This window comes from Polypterus senegalus, chromosome 16, assembly GCF_016835505.1.
Source record: "Polypterus senegalus isolate Bchr_013 chromosome 16, ASM1683550v1, whole genome shotgun sequence".
NCBI lineage: Eukaryota > Metazoa > Chordata > Cladistia > Polypteriformes > Polypteridae > Polypterus > Polypterus senegalus.
Window position 1 is genome coordinate 10,399,554 of NC_053169.1, and position 13,032 is coordinate 10,412,585.

At 40.9% G+C, this 13,032-nt stretch overlaps 1 protein-coding gene across 3 annotated transcripts in view; it reads left to right on the forward strand.

The window, feature by feature from the left end:
* si:dkey-103j14.5 (isoaspartyl peptidase/L-asparaginase) overlaps nucleotides 1–13,032 on the forward strand; it is a 281,307-nt gene that overhangs the window by 16,550 nt on the left and 251,725 nt on the right. For all 3 annotated transcript variants that reach the window (XM_039738136.1, XM_039738138.1, XM_039738137.1), the window contains exon 2: nucleotides 649–853. In XM_039738136.1, coding sequence (XP_039594070.1) covers nucleotides 667–853 — 187 coding nt within the window. In that variant the 5' untranslated portion in view covers nucleotides 649–666. The remainder of the gene's footprint in view (nucleotides 1–648; nucleotides 854–13,032) is intronic.

Below are 13,032 nucleotides of genomic sequence, written 5' to 3' on the forward strand. Positions count from 1 at the left end.
TTGCTCATGGAGTCCCGAATGAGGCACATTACCTGCATTGTGAGGGAGTGTCTCACTACGGCCATGTGGCGCGATTCCCCGAGGGTGATCCGGCTCGTAAGATCCTTATTGTTGGGGACCTGAGTGGCTGGACCAGGCCAAGGAGTCGCTAACGTAACACCTGGCTGAGGCAGATAGAGGGTCATTTCTGGAGGGTGGGTCTGGACCGCGTGTCTGCCAGGGAGGTTGCCAACTGGGATCCCGAGTTGTTTCGTCATGTAGTGGGTGTGGCAACGCACTGTACCATTGTATGCTCCCCAGCCTGACCTGAATTGATCCAGAATTATTCAGCCATACATTTGCATCTAATTTAATGAAATTGAAGCTGCTTAACAGGTCATTGCTCTAGCTCAGAGTACAGAGTGCTTTTAGCGTGCGTCCATACCACCAAGCCTGTCAGCAAAACAACAACCAAAAAACCCGCGCTTTTACTGTGCATGACAACCAAGATAACTCACCACATGTCAAAGTCATCCTGAACATTAGTGTAGTTAAAACCATAGCCCTGAACTTTTTCTGTTCACTACAATACTTTCTGAATCCAACGTAGAATGATTTTAATCTCATGTAATTAATTTTATATATTTATTTATTTTGCTTTCCATGAAGTCAAAGACCAAGCTGAAGATGAAGCCTGTGATCATGGTGCATGGCGGAGCCTATGCAGTTCCTGATGCTTTTGCTGATGAATGCATGGCTGCTGTGAAAACTGCTGCCTTGGAGGGCTTCAAGGTCCTGGTCAGTGGAAGAGGTGCAGTAGATGCTGTGGAAAGCAGTGTTAGATCTTTGGAGGACAATCCCGTACTGAATGCAGGTAAAACGTTTTCATATATCCGATGCTGTGATCTTTGTGGAGTCAATGGAGGCTCTGATCGGGGCTTTTCAGAGGCCGAGTGAGGTGTCTGAGTGTGCGAGTGTCCTGATAAAAAGCAAAGAGCCAGGATTTTCATGACCTCTTAGTCACGACCATCAGCAGTGTGTCTGTCTGCAGAGAGAGTGTCGACCTCGTTGAGATGTTTACTTACCTCAGCAGTTACATTCACATCTCTGGTGACTCTTTCTATGAAGTCAGTCGATGGATTGGGAGAACATGGGGGGGTTCTTGAGGTCGCTGGAAAGGGGTGTGTGGCGCTCCCGATATCTATGCAAAAGGACGAAGGTCCAAGTCTTTAGAGTTCTGGTGCTTCTTGTCTTGCTATATGGTTGTGAGACATGGATGCTATCCGGTGACCTGAGATGAAAACTGGACTCCTTTGGCACTGTGTCTCTCCGGAAAATCCTTGGGTACCGCTGGTTTGACTTTGTGTTGCTCACGGAGTCCCGAATAAGGCACATGAGCTGCATTGTAAGGGAGCGTCAGTTACGGCACTAGGCCATGTGGCGCGATTCCCCGAGGGTGATCCGGCTCATTATTGAGGACCCGAGTGGCTAGACCAGTCCAACGGGACGCCCATGTAACGCCTGGCTGCTGCAGATAGAGGGTCATTTCCGGAGATTGGGATTTGACCGCATGTCTGCCTGGGGGTCCTGAGCTGGTTCATCGTGTGGTGAGTGCGCCAATGCTCTGTACCAGTGCCTGCTCCCCAACCTGACCTGACCTGATCTGACCTGACACACCATTGTACAAGTTTGCATAGGTCTAATTAAGAGTTATTTAATTGCTTCTTGTACAAAGTTTTAATTTTGTTATTCTTGGTGGATTCAAAGAATATTTTGTTTATTTGATAAGTTTATTGCTAAAGAACTACAGATAAGTACAGTGTCTATATGGGTTGGTAGAGCCTGTCTTTGTTGAATGCTGTAGGTTCAGTGATTGCCCTCATTTACAAATAATATGAATAAGGAGGTTGTGAGTTAGGTAAGCTGCTTAGAAAATGTATTGATAGATGATTTCCACCACACGTGAAATTTATTTTTCATAGTTTAACATTAGGGTGGCACGTTGATGCTGTGGTAGCGCTGCTCCCTCGCAGTAAGGAGACGTGGGTTCACATCTCAGGTTCTCCCTATGTGGAGTTTGCATATTCCCCATATGTCTGTGTGAGTTTTCTCCGGGTGCTCTGGTTTAGGTGACACTAAATTGGCCCATGAGTGTGGTGGATGTTTGTGAATATTCACCCAGCGATTTCACATCTATCTATCTATCTATTGTGACAGATGGGGGCGCTGTTGACCTCTGAACCCTTAGATGACACATTCAGACACCAGGTAAAAAGTCCCAATAATGAATTTATTATTTCAATAACGTGCACAAAGCACCTCCACCTCCACTATACTCACTAATACAATAATAATAAATCACAATAATCAATCACAATGATTCCTCCTCTCCTCCCAGCAGCTCCGTCACCCTTCCTCCCAACTCGGCTCCCTGCTGGGATCTCCCACAGTCTTTTTATACTCCTTGACCCGGAAGTGCCTCTGTCCCTCAGTCCATGTGATTTCATAGCACTTCCGGGTCAGATGAAATCTTCTTCTTTACTTCATCCCAGAAGTACTTCATTCCTTCCATCCCCATGATTAGGGAGTACTTCCGGGCTATAATAAAAACTGTCATGCCTCCCTGCAACGTCCCCTGGTGGCCCCCATGGTATCCAGCAGGGCTGTGAAATTGAACTCTATTGACCAGGATGCCGCGCGGGAATTTGGACCACCTCCATGTGGCAGGGAGGGCTCCATCTGGCGGCTTTGGGGTAATGGCCAGGATAAACTGCCAGCCATATATCAAACTATCTATCTATTATATAGTGTCTTTCACATCTATCTATCTATCTATCTATCTATCTATCTATCTATCTATCTATCTATTGTATATGGACACACACACACATATATATACTGTATATACTGTATACTGCCTATATATAATATTTGCATTTCTGATCTCTGAACTGAATTGCTGTTTGAACCGTTTTTAAAGATTGCTTGTGCTTCTTGTTTAGAAGTTTTATTGCTAAAGGTAAGTTGTGCTGCTTTTATTGTTCGGTTATTTGATCTACCGCAAGGGTATATTTTGTGTTTATTCTTGTTGTTCCATTTAAATGATGTTGAGTGAAGAGAGTAGGATCACTTTAGATAATTACCATGTCATACGAGGAAACTGTTCATCTCAGTAATACATTTTCTGTGTCACAGTCTATCTCATTTATGATGGCTAACTGCCGCATTAGGTGAAATGGCAGAACCTTTCTGCACCGTAAAAGCATAATCAGCACTTACTGAGAAAATCGCATAGACTCTTCAAGTCAGATCAATATATTCATTCAGCAGGCATGTGCTCAGTAGATCCTGAATGTGTGATGACAATGTACAAATAGGCTCTTTGAAATAACAACTTTGTTTTCTAATTAAGGAAACAAAGCATGCATCTCAAATTGTGTAATGAAGCAAAACAGCACCATGCCTGGGGTGATGAACCCTGCAGGCTGTTTGCAATATAAAATGCAATATTTTTCTGCCCCCAATTTGCTAATGCTGCTGCTGCATCATGGATTTGTCATTCTGGGTTTAATTCCCACACCCATTCATTACCTCTATGAACTTGGTGTGTTCTTCACATTTCAGTGTGGGTGTGGGCCCCCTGATTGACTGGTATCTTGTCCAGGACTTTTTCTGCCTTGTGCCCAGTGCTGCCAGGATAAGGGTCCATTCCGCCACAACCCTAAATTTGCTTGTTATTATTTGTCATGAATTTCAACCTTGATCAAAGCAAATTTTGTGTGCATCTGGTCCCTCAGACCAATTTGATGGGTCGATTTGAATTTGGTCTGATTGGTCAGTTTGGTTTTGATACTCTTGAGAGAAGAAGTATTAGACATGAAAAACTGAGGCTCATGAGGAATAGTCCTGTCATAGGAAGCACACTGAGAGTCTCCTTCAACATTGAGAAGCATTCACAAGTGTTACATTTTAGTCAGGGTTCCTAAAGTGGCTTTGGTTCAAGTCCATGTTTTTTTGCTTTTTCTTGTACTATTTATTTGTTTACTTAATATTACTTTTTATTATCTGCTGGTTTTTCTTTGCCTGTCCTATGTTCCATGTGTTTTAAGTGTGGTCCCAGAAGAGGCAGGGCCAGCTCCTAATCAATATCAGGAACTACCCTCTGCCCTATTAAACCAGAGGATCTTTGTCTCCAGCAGGGGTGCTTGCTTCCTGGTATTGCGTCCTTTATAGAAATGCAGGATTTTCTGGAACCTGTATATACACCCCTTCAGTAACCGTGGCAGAAATAATCAGATGAAAGAACAAATATGGTACAAAAAGGCACTATATAATCTGTATTTATATCTATGTCTATATATATATATATATATATATATATATATATATATATATATATATATATATATATATATATATATATATATATAATATATATATATATATAAAATCCAACATCTGTATGTTTGTCCGCTTTTCACAAGAGAACTACTTAATGGATCTGGATTGGGTTTTTGTCTATAATTTGCTTAAACATTCTTTGCAGTAAGTATCATAGTTCATTTGAGGTACCAATTTATTTGTGCAAATCTGAGAGAGAGGCTACGGGCCGAGGGGAGGGGGATGTGGGCGGGGCCCCGGGTGCCAGTCTCTGTTCGAGTCGCTCTTCCTCTCGCACTTATTGGAGCGTACCTTGCCTACGCTTTGCTAGCGATACCTGTTTGTTCAGCAGACATTATCATGTAGAGATTGTTAAGGAGTAATGTTTGATGTTTTTGAGAGAGAGATCACAGCTCCTTGTGTTTTAGAGTGTAATTGCTGATTGCCAGAGATATCACGGCCACGTGCTCTTCTCTCCATGCGGGGGATGCTCGCTGGTCAGAGCTGAAAACGATCAGATACAGTGCCAACGTTTGATGATGGAGCGCACCTATCTTCTGCTTGCCCAGAATTACTTGTTTTGTTTTGTTTTTTTATTTTTAAAGTTTGTCCTTTTTCACTACTACATGGGCACAGCTGCGAGGGGCAGCTAGTAGATAGATAGATATAAAAGCTGTTATATAATAGATAGCTAGTTGGAAAAGGCACTATATAACAGATAGATGGGTAGATAGATATGAATAGCACTATATATAAAATAAAAATAAAGGCAGTATATAATAGATATGAATGGCACTATATAATAGATAGATATAAAGGCAGTATATAAAAGATAGATATGAATGGCACTATATAATAGATAGATTAAAAGGCAGTATACAGTATGCAGGTGCCGGTCATAAAATTAGAATATCATGACAAAGTTGATTTATTTCAGTAATTCCATTCAAAAAGTGACACTTGTATATTAGATTCATTCATTACACACAGACTGATGTATTTCAAATGTTTATTTCTTTTAATTTTGATGATTATAACTGACAACTAATGAAAGTCCCAAATTCAGTATCTTGGAAAATTAGAATATCAATTAAGACCAATGCAAAAAAAGGATTTTTAGAAATGTCGGCCAACTGAAAGGTATGAACATGAAAAGTATGAGCCCATACAGCACTCAATATTTAGTTGGGGCTCCTTTGGCCTGGATTACTGCAGCAATGCGGCGTGGCATGGAGTCGATCAGTCTGTGGCACTGCTCAGGTGTTATAAGACCCCATGTTGCTCTGATAATGGCCTTCAGCTCTTCTGAATTGTTGGGTCTGGCGTATTGCATCTTCCTCTTCACAATACCCCATAGATTTTCTATGGGGTTATGGTCAGGCGAGTTTGCTGGCCAATCAAGAACAGGGATGCGATGGTCCTTAAACCAGGTACTGGTAGTTTTGGCACTGTGTGCAGGTGCCAGGTCGTGTTGGAAAATGAAATCTGCATCTCCATAAAGTTCGTCAGCAGCAGGAAGCATGAAGTGCTCTAAAACTTCCTGGCAGACGGCTGCATTGACCTTGGACCTCAGATAACACAATGGACAGACACCAGCAGATGACGGCACCCCAAACCATCACTGACTGTGGAAACTTTACACTGGACCTCAAGCAACATGGATTCTGTGCCTCTCCTCTCTTCCTTCAGACTCTGGGACTTTGATTTTCAAAGGAAATGCAAAATTTACTTTCATCAGAGAACATAACTTTGGACCACACAGCAGCAGTCCAGTCGAGACGCTTCTGACGCTGACTCTTGTTCAAGAGTGGCTTGACACAAGGAATGCGACAGCTGAAGCCCATGTCTTGCATACGTCTGTGCCTGGTGGTTCTTGAAGCACTGACTCCAGCTGCAGTCCACTCTTTGTGAATCTCCCCCACAGTTTTGTTTCACAATCCTCTCCAGGGTACAAGCGGTTATCCCTATTGCTTGTACACTTTTTTCTACCACATCTTGTCCTTCCCTTCGCCTCTCTATTAATGTGCTTGGACACAGAGCTCTGTGAACAGCCAGCCTCTTTAGCGATGACCTTTGGTGTCTTGCTCTCCTTGTGCCAGGTGTCAATGGTCGTCTTTTGGACAGCTGTCAAGTCAGCAGTCTTCCTCATGATTGTGTAGCGTACAGAACTCGACTGAGAGACCATTTAAAGGCTTTTGCAGGTGTTTTGAGTTAATTCGCTGATTAGAGTGTGGCACCAGGTGTCTTCAATATTGAACCTTTTCACAATATTCTAATTTTCCGAGATACTGAATTTGGGACTTTTATTAGTTGTCAGTTATAATCATCAAAATTAAAAGAAATAAACATTTGAAATACATCAGTCTGTGAGTAATGAATGAATCTAATATACACGTTTCACTTTTTGAATGGAATTACTGAAATAAATCAACTTTGTCATGATATTCTAATTTTATGACCGGCACCTGCAATAGATAGATATGAATGGCACTATATAATAGATAGATTAAAAGGCAGTATATAAAAGATAGATATGAATGGCACTATATAATAGATAGACAGACAGATAGATAATTAACTTGCTTTAAAATTCAGCTTTCACTTCCAATATACAATGTAGTTTAATCATTTCTGCATACATATCCAGGCCGAAGAGAAGCCACTGGAGCAGTACAAGGATCGTCCAGTTCTTCTGCTTTACTGCATTGGGACTTACATTGGATTGCCTTATTGTTTTTGGCAAATCCTTTTGCTTTTGTGCTCAATGGAACTTCATTATTAATGACTAGCAAAATACCCACGCTTCGCAGTGGCGAAGTACTGCCTTAAAATTTTTATTAAGAAGAAAATTAAACCTTTTTAAACTGAGGAAAAATATCCCAATAATTATTTGTTAAGGATCTCTTTGTATGCCACGTTGTGAGTTCGGCCCTCCAGTTGTAATATGACCAAGCTGTGTGCTGAGCTTACTCTTGAGCATGCAACGAACAGTCGGCCATGTGAACAGTAATCTTGTCTCAAATCTCACAGCTTGGATTGCTGCTGTCATAATCGGTTTGAGTTTCATGGTTTGTTTCAATTACGTTAGTATTTGCAGGACTTGTTGTGTTGAAGTGACATTCGACATCTGTCAAGCGCTGTAAGTATACAACCGGTTTCATCGATAAAATCACATCCAGCTTTTGAGAGTTTAAACATTCATAAACATCAAAGTGCCCACTACTGAAATCGCCACCTGTGAATCTAAGATGTTTAAGAGGCATTGGCGGTTGTCGAAAGGTGTAAAATATTTGGCAAATTTCGGTACACTTGAAAGCGACAACCGAACAATTCACCGGCAGCCATCAACTCACATGCAGATCCATAGGTGAAGGGCTTAAGCATTTCACTCTTCTAGTGCTCCAGTGTAGTCTAATTATCTCCTGTACCGTCATCAGTCCACACCTTGAACCTGTCCCAGTCATTCAGTACATAAAACACAATGGATATCAAGAGTGAGCCTGATATGGCCATGCAATATGTAACAAAGAGAATGGAAAAGGCAGGTGCCATCTCCGGGCATGGAAACCACTCGGTAAGTGACAGTTCTTTGATCGATGGTGATCACCTCGATAGACATGTTAATGAGGGTAAGGTTGGAATGGTAAAGGAAATGGGTACCTGAACAATGTAAAGTAAGTCTAAAATACCTACACAATAACTATAATCGTAATAAATGAACTATAAAACAGCAGATAAGCCGTGGATTAAATAAAAAGGCTGTAGTTATCACCAGGGAGACGTGAATCCCGTGGCGAAGCAAGGAAGAGAATGTAGAGACTGGAGCGACGGTTGGCCTTATATAGGCAGGCAGCCAACAACGTGGAAGGCGTTGGGATGGGGACCCAACGCCGCCTCACACGGTGACCGAGCTGCAGGCTATGGACGTATATATGTACGTAAGTAGGATTCAGTTAGCGTTGGAAACCTGCGTACCAAATTTCTTGAAGATGGGCCCATAAGTAACAAAGACTGTTGAAAAGTTCAATAGGGCGGCCGACAGTGGCTTCATACCACTGAAATAAGTACGTACATTGGTTTCAGTTAGCGCAGGGAAGCCACCTACCAAATTTCGTGAAGATGGTGTCATAAATAAGAAAGTTCAACACTGCAGACGTTGTTGATCGTTATGACCGTTACATGCAGAATTTCTAAATGAAACCTGCTTAACTTTTGTAAGTAAGCTGTAAGGAATGAGCCTGCCAAATTTCAGCCTTCTGCCTACACGGGAAGTTGGAGAATTAGTGATGAGTGACTGAGTGAGTCAGTGAGGGCTTTGCCTTTTATTAGTATAGAAGAGCATTTTTATGATGTTACATTTTTATTTTAGAAAGATTCAGCGAGGCCCATTTTGTGTCTAGCTCAGGTTTTTGACAGGATTTCTCCCTTTTATGGTCATTTTTGGAAGTGCTTTTGGGAATTACGCGTATAATATTGTAGGCTTTCACAGTGTAACGCTTAGTGACTTCGACATTGTACCTGACACGAACGTTGACAGTTGCTGATTTCACCATACTTACCATGACAGTTCGATCGTGCAATGCTGTATCATGCATCAGTTTCACTTTTCTGTATAAACATCTAATGACCAATTCGTGTTGTCATCACGATCGCAATGGTTCAATTTTAGGTTGTTTTAGAACTGTATTTAAGACTTTATTTTGCTGTTGTATTTTCATTGGAGAATCCACCACACTCTTAAATGTTGATGAGTTACTGTACAGTTACCATAAACTGTCAGAGAGCATCGAATTATTCATATTTGATTTTGTTTGTAAGCAGCATGATGCTATTTCATCCTCTAGATGGCAGCAGAATACTGTCCCAAGAGGTTCAGGCTTAACACTGTTAAGTATATTGTTGCACAACAGCCCAAGTCTGACTTTGGTTTAACCATAACTAGAAAAAGACAAATGATGAAGAAAGAAAGAAAAATATCTAAACTGATCCATGTTGCCCTGTGCTCCTGGGTACACTCAAAGCTTTAGAAATGGTCTAACCCCTTGTCCTGATCTCTGCCTCACTACAATTTGGTTGCAGTGGTCTACAAAGAGTTCCTTGGACTTGATAGTTTGGTTTTTGTCCTGACATGCAGTGTGAATTGTGGGTCCTTCTATACACTGGTACATGCGTACCTTTCTAAAAGATGTCCAATTAATTCAATTCATCACAGGTGGACTTCAATCAAGTTCTAGACACATCTCAAGAAGAATTAAAGAAAACAGGAGGCATCTATGCATGATTTGAATGGGCACAGCAAAAGGTCTTAATACTACCATAGATGACAGATTTCAGTCTGTAATGATTTTCAAACCTTTCTGAAAACATTTCCCCTTTGTGACTGTGGGTAATTGAATGCGGATTGATAAACAAAAATGGCAAATTTATTAATTTAAATTAAATATGTGATGAAATAAAGTGTGCAGAAAGTGAAGGGGTCTGGATACTTTTGGAGTCTGTTAAAATTGAGGGGACACCTTGCTGCATAACCGTGCTGTGGATGATACCCCTGCCTTTAAGATCCAATGTCATTGGTTAAGATCTTGGACCCATCACTGCCTGTGTGTAGTTTGCATGTTTTTCCTGTGCCTGCAATGCTTGTTGTCTTTCATACAAAGATTGGATTGTGTGAATGTTATTGTGGTTATGGGGTGTGGGTGTTTGAAAGAGTGGTGTTGACAATGGACAGGCACTCTGTGGAGGTTTGGATACTGCCATGCACCTGATGCTCTTGGGATAGGTTTACGTTTATGACTTGGATTAAGCAGGTCAGAGGATACTATGATAGATTGATAGATATAGCGTAGTTTACGGGATTAGAAGATAGATAAATAGATAGCGTAGTTGGCAGGAATAAATACATAGATATCAGGATTAGATGATTGATAATGTAGTTGGCAGGATTAGATGACAGACGATAGATAGATAGCATAGGTGGCAGATTTAGGTGATAGATAGATAGATAGATAGATAGATAGATAGATAGATAGATAGAGTAGTTGGCAGTAATAGCGTGGTTGGCAGGATTAGATAAATATATAGATAGATAGCATAGTTGGCAGGATTAGATGATAGATAGATAGTTAGCGTGGTTGGCAGGATTAGATAGATAGATAGATAGATAGATAGATAGATAGATAGATAGATAGATAGATAGATAGATAGATAGATAGATAGATAGATAGATAGATAGATAGCACTTTGGCTCAATATTTTGACAGACAATAAGCCCTTCTCAAATAAACACCAGAATGGCTAAAAAAGAAAGAAAATGCCTGACTTTGGGTGGCATGGTGGGGCAGAGGTAGTGCTGCTGCCTCGCAGTAAAGAGACCTAGGTTTGTGCCCCGGGTCATCTCTGTGTGGAGTTGTCTGTATGAGTTTCCATCAGGTGCTCCGGTTTCCTCCCACAGTCCAAAGACATGCAGGTTAGGTGAACTGGTGATGCTAAATTGGGCCTTCAGTGTGTTTGGTGGGTGTGTGTGTGTGTGTTCCCCCTGTTATGTACTGGCACCCTGTCTGGGTTTTTTCCTGCCTGTGCCCTGTGCTATCTGGGATTGGCTAAAGCACCCCTATGACCCAGGACTGGATTAAGCAGGTTAGAAAATAACATAACATGACATGACAGTAAGGCTTTATGTAGGAATATTGCTGTTGGTATAAAGGAACCCCAGTGGTGTTTCTTGACACACTACTGCTGAATAATTCGTTGTCTGAAAGTTCTCAGAGCTGGTGTGTCAGAGAGAGGATGCGCAGCATTGTTCATAATTTCATTCAGTTTTTTTTTCCTTCTCTCTTTTGGTACGACCTCTAGGGTGTCCAAAATGTGTCCCATAACTGAGCCTGCCCTTTTAATTAGCTTGATGATTTGGTGGCCCTCTCTTGAACTGGACATCACAGACTTGTAGAAGATGTGAAGGATGTCACTTGTCACATTAAAGGAATGCAGTCTCCTAAGAAGAAAGAGTCTGCTCTGCCCTTTGTTCTCTAGTTCTTCTACAGTACGTTATGAGACCAGTCTAAACTGTCATTGACGTGGACCCACAAGGACTTGTAGCAGTGCACCATCTTCACATCCACTCCCTGAATGGTGGTGCAGCGAAAGTCAATAACTAGTTCCTTGGTTTTATTATGTTATGAATAACATTAATAATAATGAAAATCCCACATGGAAATAAAGATGCATTTTAATAATATTGACATTTTCTGTACCCATTCTTTCCATTATCAGGACCTGAACAGCAGGGGTCTATCTTGGCATCTACCAAATCAAGGCAGGAGCCAAATAGATTTTTATCAGGTATCTCCAGACACCTGTAATAATGAAACTGTGATGAATAGATGAAGTCTGATCATTTAAAAAATATTTTATTTTTCTCCCCTTGTTTGTAAGGGTCTCCTGTAGGGACTATAGTTTATTATTTTTCCTGCCAGCCATGCTGATACTAGCTGTATGTTCATTGGTGACTCTAATTCATTTGTGTGTGTGTCTGTGTGTTTGTGATGGTGGACGTTGGTGTGCGCCACATCCAGAACACAAGCACCCACTCCATGGCTCCAAGGTTAAAGCCTTCTGCCCATTGCTACTAGGATATGCTCATGCTTTTGATGACCCTGTCAGAAAAAGTAAATAAATAAAACAGAGAAAACAGTCAAGACACATAAATTATAATCTTAAATGAACTATGATTTTTGTAAACTTCACAAATCTGCTTCTGGCGAAGTAGCTTGTAAATCTTTACTCTCATTTAAAAGTTAATTTAAATCAGGAAAACTCTCCAACTTGTCAAAGTGAAATGGATTTCAAAGCCTAGGATGAGTACTTTTGCATGTCCGTAACACAAATGTTTATATTATTTGCATTCAACCCACTCAATCGCCTGCAGTATACCATAAATTAGGTTTTTTATTTTTATTTTTTTGCTTGCTTTGTTTGGTGAAGTGGAGGCTCAGCATTTCCTTTAGTATGTGGAGTCTCACGGGATGTGGAAAACCCCGTGTTTTGTGTGACAGAAATAACAAACACGATTAACATGTAACGCGTGGAACGTCTTTACAGATTCGAGTCTATTCTGCATTCCAGTTACTTAAGAAGTCGGATGTCAGAGCTGGGAATGACGTCACGCTCGAGTTAACCTCGTTCCAGGAAAACATTTGGAAAACTAATATGGACATGACCAGGAAAACCTTATTGTACTTGCTCTATCAGAATAAACAGCAGTTCATAACAATGCATTATGCTGTATTTTCATTTATCCGTATACCATAGCAACATGTCCACGAAGAGAAGTTGGACAGTACAGTGTATGCATGACCGATTTGATGAGGCAGAAATTGGCAGAAGTGCTAAGCACAGTACAGGTGGTCCTCGGGTTACAACACAATTCCGTTCCTACAACAGTGATGTAACCCAAATTTTGGTGTAAGTTGAAACACACCCTAGCCTAAGTCACTTACCTATCCTAACACATTTGCGAGATCATAATCTAGAACATAAAAACACAACTAAGCCACAGAAAAAGGAAAAGGACATAAATATACTGTGCTGTACACCGTACGGTAGTAACAGAAAAAAAATGACAAAAAATGAGTGTAAAAAAAAAACCCTTACCTTTATTCCTTCTGATCTCTTTAC